The sequence below is a fragment of the Emydura macquarii genome, unplaced genomic scaffold (genome assembly GCF_026122565.2).
Source record: "Emydura macquarii macquarii isolate MOO-44397 ecotype Brisbane River unplaced genomic scaffold, CSIRO-AGI_Emac_v2 contig_1253, whole genome shotgun sequence".
NCBI lineage: Eukaryota > Metazoa > Chordata > Testudines > Chelidae > Emydura > Emydura macquarii.
The window spans coordinates 3,793,614-3,807,214 of NW_027131390.1; the positions used below are offsets into that span (position 1 = coordinate 3,793,614).

The 13,601-nt window shown below is 45.4% G+C and overlaps 1 protein-coding gene across 1 annotated transcript in view; it reads right to left on the minus strand.

Moving 5' to 3' along the window:
• GPC3 (glypican 3) overlaps positions 1–13,601 on the minus strand; it is a 251,700-nt gene that overhangs the window by 39,927 nt on the left and 198,172 nt on the right. Inside the window, exon 7 of the mRNA XM_067548021.1 lies at positions 9,998–10,154. Coding sequence (XP_067404122.1) covers positions 9,998–10,154 — 157 coding nt within the window. The remainder of the gene's footprint in view (positions 1–9,997; positions 10,155–13,601) is intronic.

Genomic DNA, 13,601 nt, shown 5'->3' on the forward strand with positions numbered 1-13,601 from the left:
TCTGTTTAACTGTAAATGGGCTAAGACGTTGCCGATGTTAGTTAAAGCATTGAAGCGCTAGAGATAAAGTGATCAAAAATATGAAGGTCTGCAACCAGTTCTTTGCCACTGTAGGGGTTTTTAAAAATGACCAACAGAAAAACAAGAATATAACATGAAAATGAAAAGCAGATTTGCTTATTAATTTCACTGATGCTTTTATGTGAATGTAACTTTTCCTGTCTAATAACAAACTCCTCCACTATCCAGTTTGGTAAATTATGGATTTATCATTTCTCTAAAGAGTCCGGCAATGGAAGAGCGACAACAAACCTGAGAAACATATGCACATTCACTCATAAGGGCCTGTTAATGTTATTGCATTGAACACATTCCACTAATGTGGAAGGTAATAGCGAAGCTGTCTCTGAAAGCCACTGATAATTGTATCAGCCTGTCAATAAATTGATTCTTTTTTGCTGACTTAACTAAAATTCATTGTTATGTGTCTTGTATCCTTCAATTAAAAAAGCAAAACAAAAGTGAATTAATGAATTTGCCACTGCATGCAATTAGGAATTCTATAAATTATTACATGTGACTTCTTCTCCATCTTAAATTTGCATAATGACACAGAATTCTTGACTTCCAACCTCAACAAAAGGAGAACAGAAATTTCAACAAACACAAACACATGCATTAGAACGGTGATAATAGTGCCATTGCCCTGTGTAATTGGCCTGGATCCAATTCTCTTAGCAAGATAATCTAGTTGGCATTTGGCCTTGTATTTCTTCCACTCGAGGACAGGATTAATGTCTTGTAGAACAGCAAGTCCATACTATTATCACTTCACTCAAATATTAAGCTATTCATAGTAAAAACAAAACAAAACAAAACAAAACCTGAGTTAATTTACAATTAAAATTGCTGCTAAATAAATTATGGTTAAACCCCTGCAAAGTATTCAACGGTGCAGAAAGGAACAGAGAAGAGAATGTAAATACATACTCAAACCTTAACAGTTCACCTGATCTGGTAAATAAACATACGCATATAAACTGTCACACTGCATCTCCAGAAGCCCATCAGTTGTGCTATATTTGAAAGGCTCTTCCTCAACAACATCCAAGGATTTTTTTTTTCCCTAAGTAGAAGACCTGGAGACATTTCTAAATCAAGCAGAATGGCTCTTTAAATATCTTCAGGTCTGGCCAGCTCAGAACAGAAAAGATATGGCACTCACAGAAGAGCAATCAAAATGATAGAGGTCCTGATGAGATTATTTTATAAAAATTAAACATAGTGTTGGCCCTTCTTCCAGTACAAGGGTCCCATTCTGAAATTGTCAGCACCCCTCTGTTGAGTAGGTGTCTGGGACCTTGCAAGTCGGCTTTTTAGTGGCGAAGAAATCAGTGACGTGGAATCTGGGTACCTACTATGTGCAACTTGTTTTATTGGTGCACATATAGTCCTGGAACAGAGATGGCCAAGCAGCATGCAGGGCAATCATGTCTTTCCAGGGATCTCAGCTCAATACCAGTGCCCAGTTCCCAGGGGACAGCACTAACTAACACACACCACCACAGCATGACTTGCCAAGCCAGCAAATTCTCACGGGCTCAGAAAAAGAAACTAGAAGACCACCTGTGCCATCTGCTGGCCCCTGCTGCAATAATGAATAGAGAGAGCTTGGATCAATGACACCTAAAGAGAGACATTTAGGGGTTGAGGGCTCAATGAGATGAAATTAACCAGAGGAAAAATCTGTGTGGAGGATCAAGAATGAAGTCTTAACAGTGCAACCTATTAAACTGCGGAACAGTTGCATGGAAGACCCATCACTGGAGACATTTAGAAGTGAACTGGGAAAAGCATGATGCATACTCTACTTAGGTTTTGTAGCAGCTTTTAAAAAGAAGATGCCTAGAGGAAGCACAGCTCAGGTGTGTTTGCTTACTTCTGCCACTACGAAAGCCACAGCAGACGCCCTATCACCGTGCTCAAGTACCAGCTTGTTGGCTGGGAAGCTAACAACACGCAGCTGTTTTCATTATTTAACACGTCCGTGACGGGGCGTACCAGCTCCCCCACCCGCTTGGCCTAGAAATGGTTAATGATGCGCTACAGGCTGATGAGGCCACGCCCCTCTGCCTCTGCTGGGCATGTTCAGCCTGGAAGCAAGGTATACAAGGAAGTCCCTGGGGAAGGGACGGAGCTACCAGGAGTGGCACCGGCTGAGGAACCTGGAGGCTATGGAGAATCGTGGACTGTTGCCAAGGGAAACAGGACAGGAAATAGCCCAGGGGACTTGAATGGTGCTACAGGGGAGAATCAGTTGGCATGTTTTGGGAGGATCCCAGCTGACTCAGTGACATGTACCCCTGCCACTGCAGGGCCCTGGGCTGGGGCTTGGAGGAGCAGGGAGGGTTTGAGCCCCCCTACCCTGGGCGCCGCACATCCCTAGACAGCACCCCACTGCTCCAATGTGCCAATAAGCCGCAATATCCCACCAAGGTGGGCAACCCTATTGACCCCGGCCACTAGGCCATGCTGCCCTGACTCAGGACACTGCTTTGTTGACCCCGGCCACCAGGCCGTGCTGCCCTGACTGAGAGGGCTGCTGTATTGACCCCAGCTACTAGGCCACGCTGCCCTGACAGTCAGGGCTGCCTTATTGACTCTGGCCATTGGGCCATATAACCATGTGGGATAATCAGGGTTGGTATCGGGAGACCTAATCGGTGGCTCTGCAGCTTCTCCCTGTCTTCCCAGATCACGTGACCTGATGCCAGGACGGGGCGTACCAGTCCCGCAACAACATCTCATTGGAAGTAACATTCAATCTGTAATCTTGTTTAAGGGAATCCTCAAATGAACAGCTTTAATATGGGAGCCCTGCTGACAAGCACAAGAGGGCAGTTTTGAAGCCTGCAGCCTTGACAGTGTCCCTCTAATCATCCCCGGCAAAAGGCTAAATCATTGGCAGAAGCAGCAATAGGCTTTATAGAGACGAGTTCTGGGTCGGCTTGGCACGATTCACCTTCACTGGTTTTACAGCTGCAATGGATGATATCAATATTTTATTATTAAGCTTTTTTTATTTGTATCAATTTAAATGTTCAGTTACATAAAATTATCGGATTTTATGCATTTCCCCCCGATTTTTATTGATTTCCATTTTCACAGTTGTGGGAAATCATGGGGAGGTCCGACATGAATTATTTAATGACGGTAGATGTTGAGTTTCCAAAAGTTACAGCTTTCTAACCTTCAAAACATGAACCGTCAACATCACATGTCAAAATAGACAGTATATGTCCTTACGTCAAACTCTGATAAGCTCTTAAAGCAGCACCTTTCTTACCTTGCCTATCTGTAAATCTCGATCAATATTGATGGAAGAGTTTCTTCATCTGCTTGGATGGGGTACGGTGAAATCAACATTTGCCGATAAAACGCTGTTCGCGATGGGCTACTCCGTACAAATATGGGCAGCGGCGTACCGTGGGTCTCCGGTACCCAGGGGCCAAGCCTGCATTTTCGCCCCCTGCCTCACCCCCACGCAGGGCAGGAAGGGTCCTGGCACCACCCCCAGCTGCCCTGGGGAGGGGGAGTCTGTACCTGCAGGGGAGACAGGAGGCCTGGGGGGGCTCAAATGTAGGCTCAGCTCCGCTGCGCTCCTCCCCCCACATCCCCGCACTTACCTGCCGCACGGCACCCACCTCTCCTGTTCCAGCCCCGCAGCCTGGCACCAGCTCGGATGGGGGCGGCCTCACTCCGCGGCCTGGGGAGGGGGGATCCAGGTCGGCCCTTCATGACACGCAGGGGGGTGCAGGAGCAGCTTCCCCTCAGCCACCTGCACCCCCTGCCCGTCGTGATGAGCTGGTCTGATGCCCTGCACTTACCCGCCGCTCTAGCCCTGCATCCCGGTGCCAGCTCGGACGGGGCATCCTCACCCCCCAGCCTGGAGGGGTGCGCCATGCTGGCACCCCCCTGCAGGCCAGGGCCTGGGGGCCTGGCTTAGCCCCGCCCTCCTCCCCCCCCCAGGTATGCCATGAGTAAGGGAAGTCCACAGATGTCTCCGGACTCTGATCCGGGGCGTGGGTACAACGGGTATCTCTAGCAGGTAACAAAGACTCAAGGACGGGCCCATCCTGTGCTCAGGATGCTCCCATAACTCTCAGAGCCAGTTCTCCTCCCCTCCCGCCACAAACACCGCTTTATCCCTTTGCAGGCGGTTGAACGTGCAAGAGGGGACACGTGTCTCCCACGCAAGGCGAGGAGCTCCCTTGATACACGCAGGAAGACGTCGGCCTGGCTGCTCGGCAGAGCCTGCTGGAGGGAAAGAATCCACGGCGCGGCGGTGAAGAGGCGGATGGAGACTTCCAGGGCCTGAGCTGTGGATTCTTTTTCCCCAGCAGGAACAACCCCGAGTGACCAAAGGAGATTAATTAGCGACACAGGTGCAGCAGGAGCAGCCAGGAGGTGGCGCTGTTATATACAGATCTCTATCACACACTTCTATGTCTAGATCTGTTCAGACCCACCCCTACTGCTGTCTGAACTGCAGCTGGGACCGAGCAGATTTCCATACCCATGATCAGTTTCACTTCTTCTCCCTATTGCCCAGCTTCCCCCTTCCAGGGACAACGTCAGTCTCAGACTAAGAAGGATCACACTGAACCTGAACTTCCCCTACCCTCCTTGGAATCTGCCAGATTGCTCCACATGGCAGATACATTCCTAAGCGAAGCCACGGAATGGGTCCTAAAATGGATTATTTATCCCTCTTGGCTACCACTGTTTTGTGGGATTCCCTGCCAGTGTTGTCCAGGCAGTTTGCGATTGCCATGTCCCCCCATGCAAATGAAGTGCGCCAGGCCATCCTCCGTAAACACAGTAAAAGGATATCGTCCCTCTCCACATACGTTAAAGCACTCACTGTACCACATTGGCTCCAGTGCTCATGGTTTGTTTCCAGGCTTCCTGGCAGCAGGCTGGTTGGTTACAAGTGGCGTCTTGACAGAGAATTCCAGAGGTGAGTTAATTAGTGGGTGACCATTTGCAACGTTAGCAGTTTGCCAGCTAGCAACAAGCCTGTTTGCTTTGGGAACAAGTGCAGAATGAATGATTTCAGAAGTGGGTGAATACACGTTGGTATCTTAGACTCTGGAACAGATTTGCAGCACCACACAATTTGGGGGCAAATACTATAATTTATTCGTAGACATGATTTGCCATCGGTGTGGCATAAGTATATGTGTGCATGTGTACAGATCTATTCTAGGATTTACGTGTAGATGGTCCAGATTCCACTGCCTCCGCATTTAAAAACAGGAAGTGCTGCTCATTGATCTAGAAGCTTTTCAATCATTCTCCTCTTGTAAACATTATCTGCCTTCAAAATCTTTAATGTGTTGCAGATGTGACAAAGGATAAAAGGCCTATCATAAAAGCCCTCTCCTTCTCAGTGCTTTTTCCACTGGGGCAACCTAATAATGAATTTATTAGCATATAGAACTCACCAGCATATGTTTATGGTCACTCAAAAACTTTTGACTTGACAGTTTACAAGTATGTTTAAATCATTAAAGTTTCAGTTGACCAGGCAGTTATTATAGGGTCATTATAAATAAGAAACAAAGGTTACACTTTATACAACAAGAGATAAATCAAAACTAGTATATTTAAAGTAATTTGTTTTTTCTCTGTTGGTTTGTTTTTTGTTTCTCCTGATTTTCAAAAAACATTCAGGATGATATCTGGTAGGGAAGGGGTGAGGCAACAGCTGTTTGTAGTTAACTAGTAGCACCAGAGGTACCAAGCATGTAAGTGACTGGTGAGCAGAAGTTTAGATCACCAGTATCTACACACTGTCAGACTGATCACTGATTACCTTGAATGGTAAGTTGGTGCTGAATCTTTTTTTAGGGAGAGTCTCCCAGTTGGCAAACCGTGTTCTTCTTTTGTTTTAACTTCTGATCAGGATTCTGCATCTTCTCACCAGCCTCTGAGGCCTGGTCTACGCTGCCGGCGAAATTCGGCGGCAGTCGACGGGCATTACACAAGATACACAGAATAGCTCGCGTAAGCTCCCATCGACTTCGTAACTTCTGTTTAACGCGCCGTCCCCGCTGTACTGCGCCAATGGAAAATGCATACCCTTTGATGCAACGCTACGCTTTTTGGGGAGGTTGTTTTATTAAATCGACTTCCGGATTGATTGAGCAGGTCTTCACTCCCGCTCAATCGAACCGGAAAAAAAAAATCGATCAGACAGCGGCAAATTTGCCGCCGCCACTGTAGACATAGCCTAAGCCTTTTTCGGGTTTTAGCCATCTGCGATCACTGTGGGACTTTGGGGCATTCTCTCTCCTTTTGCGATGTAATTAATTATGGAGAATCCACCATGCAATTTAAGGTTCCCATGCTTCTTGTTAGCATTTTGACTTTCTGTATATTGACCCTACTGCAAATTAGATGTCAGGGCCAAGGAAAGAGATTATTAGTGAACTGAACATGGCCCTGAGAACAAGCTTAAAAAAAAAAAAGAAAAACAACTCACCAAACTGTCACTTGATGATCTTTGAACTGGAAAAGAGTCAAGAGAGACCTTCAAAAATCAACTTTGAGCTATTTTACTTGTTTGATCACTACCCCAACAACACTCCACAATGCAGAGGAATAACTGCCATCCAAAGGCTTCCCCTGTCTTCAACAACATAGCAGTGTCCAGTAAATAAAAAAGAGGAACCATCAATAATTTGAAAAACCAACCCTCATTGTGCCTGTATCATAGAGCACTTCTCCTCGTCGGGAGGGAGGGAGATAAACCCCCACAAGCACGCAGTCTCGGGTGTATGCACATGTACGTAGAACTGTGCAGAGGACGGCAGTTCCATTTCACCCAAAATTTTGAGATTTCAGAATCTGGCTTTGTTCCAAATCAGAACAGCCACTGACTGTTCAAAATTCTCCATCAAGGAAAATTCTGAAAATTTCCGTTAGGGTCAATCAAAATATTTTGTTTCAATTTTTACATTTTAAGTTTTCTGTTAGATTATACTGTGTATTGTAACCAAATACAAAATAAAAAACCCTCAATGCTTAGTTCTGAAAATGTCAAAAGGGGATGTCAGAGCATTGTTTCTGGTTTTCAACCCAATTTCACAAAGCATTTCACGTCTTTCCACAGAAATTTCTCCAGTCAGCCTATGTTACATCCCAAAATCGTATTTAAAAAAAACATTAAAGTTGCAAAGTCAAGCGCTCAAAAGTTAGGAAATGCCAGAACAGCCCGAGTCACTTCAATGAGATTGCTCATCTGCTTAAAGTTAAGCACGTGCTTCACTGCTTTGCAGGATGAAGTCTGCAGAGATCAGAACGCTCAGAACATCTCACGAAGACTTCCCTCTTGAATAATGATATTTTGCTATTGTGGGGAAGGAAGTCGTTCTGTTTGTGGCATACAGAGAAGTTAGAGAAGAACATAAAGTTCCCTTGCTGGAAGGCTGCACCATAATACTATCCAGAACCTTAACACACAAGTACCAAAACCAGAGAGACAATGCAGGCTGCTCCTTAAAAGGCAGAGAGGCCCACCTGACTCCCCTTCGCCATCCTGCTCTCGGCTGGCCCTTTGCAGACTTTCTCAGTTCACATACCTGCCTGCAGAACCCCCTGTCCTGCATGCAGGACCAGGAAACCCCTTACAAATTAAAGTGAGAGCTTGTCACTTTCATGAAGTTTTCCACACACCACAGAAGTCAGCAACAAATATCCCTTCGGCCCAACAAAAGGAGAGAGGGAACCCTTCCGTGTCTCTTTTCATGCAATGTGCTCATGTACAAGGGTGACAAGGAATATATAAACACCTAGACAGATAGGGTATCTGGGAGATCAATACAGCGATTAGATTAGCCTAGAGAGACAGAAAAAGGTAGCAAAGGGTTATACATATCTTCAGAGATACTATTAGGGTAAAGGGCATAAAAGAAAATTTTAAATGCAATGAAATAACATGGAGCTGTGACACAAAGATTTAATATAGGATGAAATATGTATCTCCAGGCTTATATTAAAGCAATGGGGCATAGCTGGCTCAACTGTATTTCCCTTACATACCCCTTGATGTTTAGGTACTTGATGAAAGAAAGTGCATTTCATCCTCATCTGAATTAGATTTTTTTTTTTTTTTTGGTGTCTAACATCAATTAGGGTTAAACTAGAAGACTTAAAAGGTCTTTTCTCTCTCAACTGATAATGTATAAATAAAATATTTATATTAAAGTATGTAAAAAACACAATCGTTGATAGGAGGCTGCTATTAAATATCTCAGCTCTCACTCTGTTAAGGATATTTTAATTGTCCCAGATCAACGGAAGAGAATTTATAAACATCTGTGCTTAGTTTAAGAGTCCAAATTTGCCTCTTAAACGTCAAAGCTGCATGGCTGATTTTATCCAGGTTCAGTTGTCTGGTCTTTAGGAAGAAAAACATACAGAACTCGAAACAGAATTAAATTGGTGTAAGTCAGTGTAGCTCCACCAAAAACCAAAGGTCAATTTTCATCTAGCCCAGATCTGGCCTAAATGCCTATTCTGGTCTCAGTTACATCGGTGAAGTGGCTGAAGTTGCTGTTTTCAATGAAGCGGTACCAGTCTAGGTTGGAGTAGAAACGGCTTGCAGAGAAAGTGATTAGTTTGCGTTAGAGCATTCACAGCTTAACAACAGTTGTGACTTCTGAAATCACAACAGTTCCTTCCTTACCCCTTCCTGATTGATGGCTATGGACATCTAAAGACTTGTCTTCACATACAGCACTGGAGCAGCACAGCTGCAGTGCCTTAATGACAACGCTGCTACGCCGACGGGAGAGCTTCTCCTGAGCGCGTAGTTAATCCACTTCCCCAAAGAGGCAGGGGAAGCTCTCCTGTCGACACAGCGCTGTCTATTGGGTGGGGGTGGGGGTGGGGAGGATTGACATAATTACGTCACTCAGGTAGTGTGGATTTTTCACACCCCTGAGCGACGTAGTGATACTGATACAGGTCTGTAGCCTAGACATGGCCACAAGAACAGACGAGCCTCAAGACATTATTCAAACCTGACTTAGGAGCTGAAGCCTTCTGACTTTCCATGGAAGTTCAGCTAAATCACCGCTGGAAACGAGTCTACATCACCTCCATGCTTTTAAAAACTGACCCTGGTCTCTAAATTCCAGGTGAAGAAAGTCTAATGATGCGTGCCACAGTAAAATGACTTTCACCCTCTTTTCAATACCTTTACCAGCCAGAAAACTGATCTCACACAGTCTCCCACTCCACAGGGAACACGAGGGGTTGGGGGTAGGGTAGAGAACTTGACTGGTGCATAACAACATGTAAAATCTCCCGTGGAACCAACGCACACACACAGGCCTTGAAAAAGGAGAGCACTGCTTTGAAGCAATAGCCTCTTCCCAGACACAAAGGGCCTGATTCTCATTTACACCTCCCAGACTGTGTAAATAATACGGACATCCACTTGGGGACTTTACACCGTCAGAGCAGTGTACAGGGACCTTAGCGTAAATAAGAAATAGGCCCAAACCCTCTTACCCTTTGCTCAGGGGCTACTGCACCTTTACGTTCTATGGAACACACAACACCCCTCCGGGGATGAAAGCAGCTAAACACGGGTGTAATGGAGCTTCCTCAGAGGAGCCGTGCAAATAGCCTCCCGTATAGACGGCTGAGCGGCAGCCAATGTCCCTAGAAGGCTTGGCATATAGGAAAGCTTGCAGCTAGGTCCGCCCCTGCTCTCAGTTCACTGGGGAGTTATTCTAGCAACTCTCTCTAGTATCAGTGAGGTTTACGCACAAAAATCGGCCACGTGTCTGCTGACGAAGAGATTCCAGGGGCCAGATTCACCCCTAGCATCATTCCATTCACTTCACTGTTAATGGACCTTTATTCTCCAACACGAGGCAACTTTCAGAGCTGGAACGAAAACGAAGGTCATTATTCTCATCACCTGCTAGGAACCGGAGCTGGTTCTTGACTCTTAACTCTCCATTTCCGGAGACCCCACGACAGTCATCCTCATCATCGCAGTCCCCACTTTCCGACTCGTCCTCGTCCGCAGTTTTGTCAGGAGCTTTTCGCCAGGCTGTTGACATTCCCTTCAAGAGCTGAAAGGCACAAGGTCACACAGAGCCATGTAAAAGTCCCCTTCGCCACCGGCCCACGTCTCAGCGCTTCCCCCATTTCAGGTGCTGCTGCTTTCTTAACAGCAGCACTTGTGTTTTAATAGTAATTGTAAAGCACTTGTGCTTTAATAATAATTTTCAAATCCTTCCACACCCTTTGCTTGTGCAAAGCATGGAGGAGGAGTGGGCCAGGCAGGAGGGAAAGTTCATCACTCATCAAGCCCACCTGTCGCCTTGTCCAAGAGCTCAGGGACGCTCACATGCACAGTTTTGTAACAACAGCATCATGTGCAGATGAGACAAATGGCAAAAAAAAGTGGCATTGAAGAATTTCGCCCTGAGGTTGCCCCAAAATGCCCCCACACTGAGAAATCAGCCTAAACCCGGCTACCCGGTTTATCTCCTCTGCTCCGTCACAGACCCCTTTGCTTTGTCAGAGTGGGGCTCAGGATGGAGTTCTAACGGTGGGGTCTGCAGACTGAAATCGGCAAGACTTCCATTAGGGGTACATCTACGCTGATGGCGGCAAAGTCACCGCCGTCAGATCGACTTGTCTGGATCGACTGAGTGGTCAGTGAAGACCTGCCCAGTCGATCCAGAAGTCGACGCTGTTAATCCACCCCCGCAGGTGGCGTAGCGCTGCGTTGATGGGAACGTGGTTCCCGTCGGCGCAGGGCAGTGAAGACGGCGCGCAGAAGAGAAGCACAGCAGACGACGGGAGTTACGCAGGCAACTCTGCGTAGTTTGTGTAACTCCCATCGACTGCCGCCGAATTGCTGGGTCAGCCTCACTTCAGTGGAAGCAGGCCTAGCGCTTTGGAAAGCTAAGTCAACACCTAAAGACTTACATGGGAATTGGACAAGGAAAGCCCTGCAAGACTGGACCCGCAGTCTAATAAATCTCTCTAAGAAAATGACAAAAGGCCGGTTTGAGAGAGAACGTCCCAACTCAAAAGGAACAAGTATGAAGAGAAATGACAGCTCCTGCCAGATTTGTATCCTTAGGTGTCACCAGGCTGGAGATATGCGGCACCCGCCGATGCCATGTAAAAAATCACCAATAACAGACCAGATTTGAAGAAGTGCTGAGAACTCCCGTCCAAGTTCAGGCGATCGGCAATTCAGAAAATCAGGGCCAACAATGATACCGGTAGAGCCTGGGAAGAGTGGTTCGGATATCATCGCCATGCAAAGTTAGCCAAGTGCACTCCCAAAGTGCGACATCGCTGACACGGGCCAGAGAAGGAATGCAGCAAACCTGCAGGACGGATGGGCAAATCACCCAGCTCTTCGACTATTTGGTAGGGTTTCCAAGGAAAAGGGACAGGAGCCCCGTGTTCACTTGCAGTTTCAGGTTGGCTGCTCTGGTCATTCAGTGCACCCAGGATTGTGAAGGGCAAGTGAAAAGCTTTTGGCACTGTATAATTTCACTTGTCCAGAGCGGGGTTTTGGCTACCCTGGGCTACTAGAAAACCACAATGACTCTCTCCTGGTTAAATGGCAGATCCTAGCCAGCAAGGGTGAGATTTTCAGAACCACTCAGCCTAACTCTCATCAAGGCAGTATGTTTTGTAAAAGTGACTGGTCCAGACAGGACCTGACACATATGGTAAAAAATGGTGCAGTGAAGGAACTTTTAATTCAGCCAAAATAATTTCAAGTATCTCCAAGTAGTAAAATTGCCTACATATGTGAGTGGAGCGCCTTAGCTAATCAGGATACGCTCCACATCTAAAAACACTGAGTAAAATCAAATGGCTCTAAAGAATATAAGACCAAGATTATTATCAAACACATGCTTGGAAATTCTTGATACTGACCCGTTAGCCAGGGCTGGAGGACATGGGCTCATTTGGGGTTATTGGTTTCCTCTTGCTGATTTTTCCCATTTACTGTTTCTAAATAACCAAATTATTCTATCATGAACAGATTTGTTTTGAAAAGTTGGAGTCAGACTATTCATATATTCTGAAAAATTCCATTACTACCACTACATAGCTCAAAGCTTGAATTTAATCTCCTGACATAAAAAAGAAAAAGAAAAGTAACAGAGAAGATATTGCAAAATGGAAGCTTATTGCATACTTCAGAGTTTAGTTAGTTTCATCTGTTGCAGTGATGTGCATACCTCTCAAGGCATTTTTAATATCTGGAATCCAAGTTATACCTTTAAACTATTAAGCTGGTGTTAGAAAAACAGTCCCAAAATATTTAGATGCTGGAGTTTATACAACCTTACAGGAATGTTTTCAGCGTCTGGCTTCACATGTCCACAGCAATGTAAACACATATGTTATTGTTTCTATTAGAGTTGCATAACCTAATGAAAAGCAAATGGTTTGGACTCAAATACACTTCAGTTTTGCATTTCATGCCACTCATATTTACATGTTGCACAAATTTAATAACTACCAACATAACAAATGTTTGCGTCACTTATTTATAAATACGATGTCTGGATAGTAGCTGTGAAATATTTTAGAAATGTAGGAGCTCAAACAAAAATTTAAGGTGGACATTTTTGAACAATTAAACCAGCCGCTTTGCTCAGGGTGTTGAGACTGCATTCTGAATGCCTAACGCAAAAGCACCTACAGATGGAACACGGTGACGTTCAGAAACCTATTTGCAGCTATAGAAAGATGATCACCTGTCACGGCTGATGTCGGCATGGCTCTTTATTAAAGTACGAGCTATCTGGGTACACTCCCATATGGTAACACCAAAGAGAACTCCCACATCAGATCCGCTTCCATCTGCTCCTTGGTTTCACACCATTGCTCGTCTTTCACAACAAACTCTCATTCTCTTCCACTTTTTTCCCTTTTTAATTTTTATGGCTTCCAAAAGCCTTCTACAAAAAAGGACTCCAAGTGAACTAATGAATTACTATAGAAAACGGAGAAGATTGAGTTGTCGGACCGGTGTGACTTCATACAGGCATTCAACAGCACATGCAGCTCATCTTGTCGCATACTGGGAGCCAGACTCAAAACACACTGAAGTCAAGGGGAGTGGGGAGAAAGGGGGCGTTTCCATTCACTTTCATAGACTTTGGCTTGGGCCTAATATGGGCATTCCTGAAGAACTTATTTTTCAGACGTTTACATCTTTCCCCGGAAAACTGCACAACCCCTAAAAGAAAATAGCCATTGTGGCTATGGGTGTAGCAGAGGGAAGATCTATTGTGATCATTTAAGCCCTTCCATCTTTATTTTGATTGATAGATTTTCCCCTCCAAACCAAGTCAAAAGTGGCTGTGGAAAGGACTTAGAAGAAATCTTGTTAAAAAGTAAACCATGTAATAGCTCTTAATACTGGTCCCATAGGCAGATCACCAGCCTAGGGTATTCTCAGCGTGGCATGTTCGTTTGTTGTTTACAGTCCATTCTCGGAGGCGGGTGAAATAACCTCACTTTACAAAAGCAGA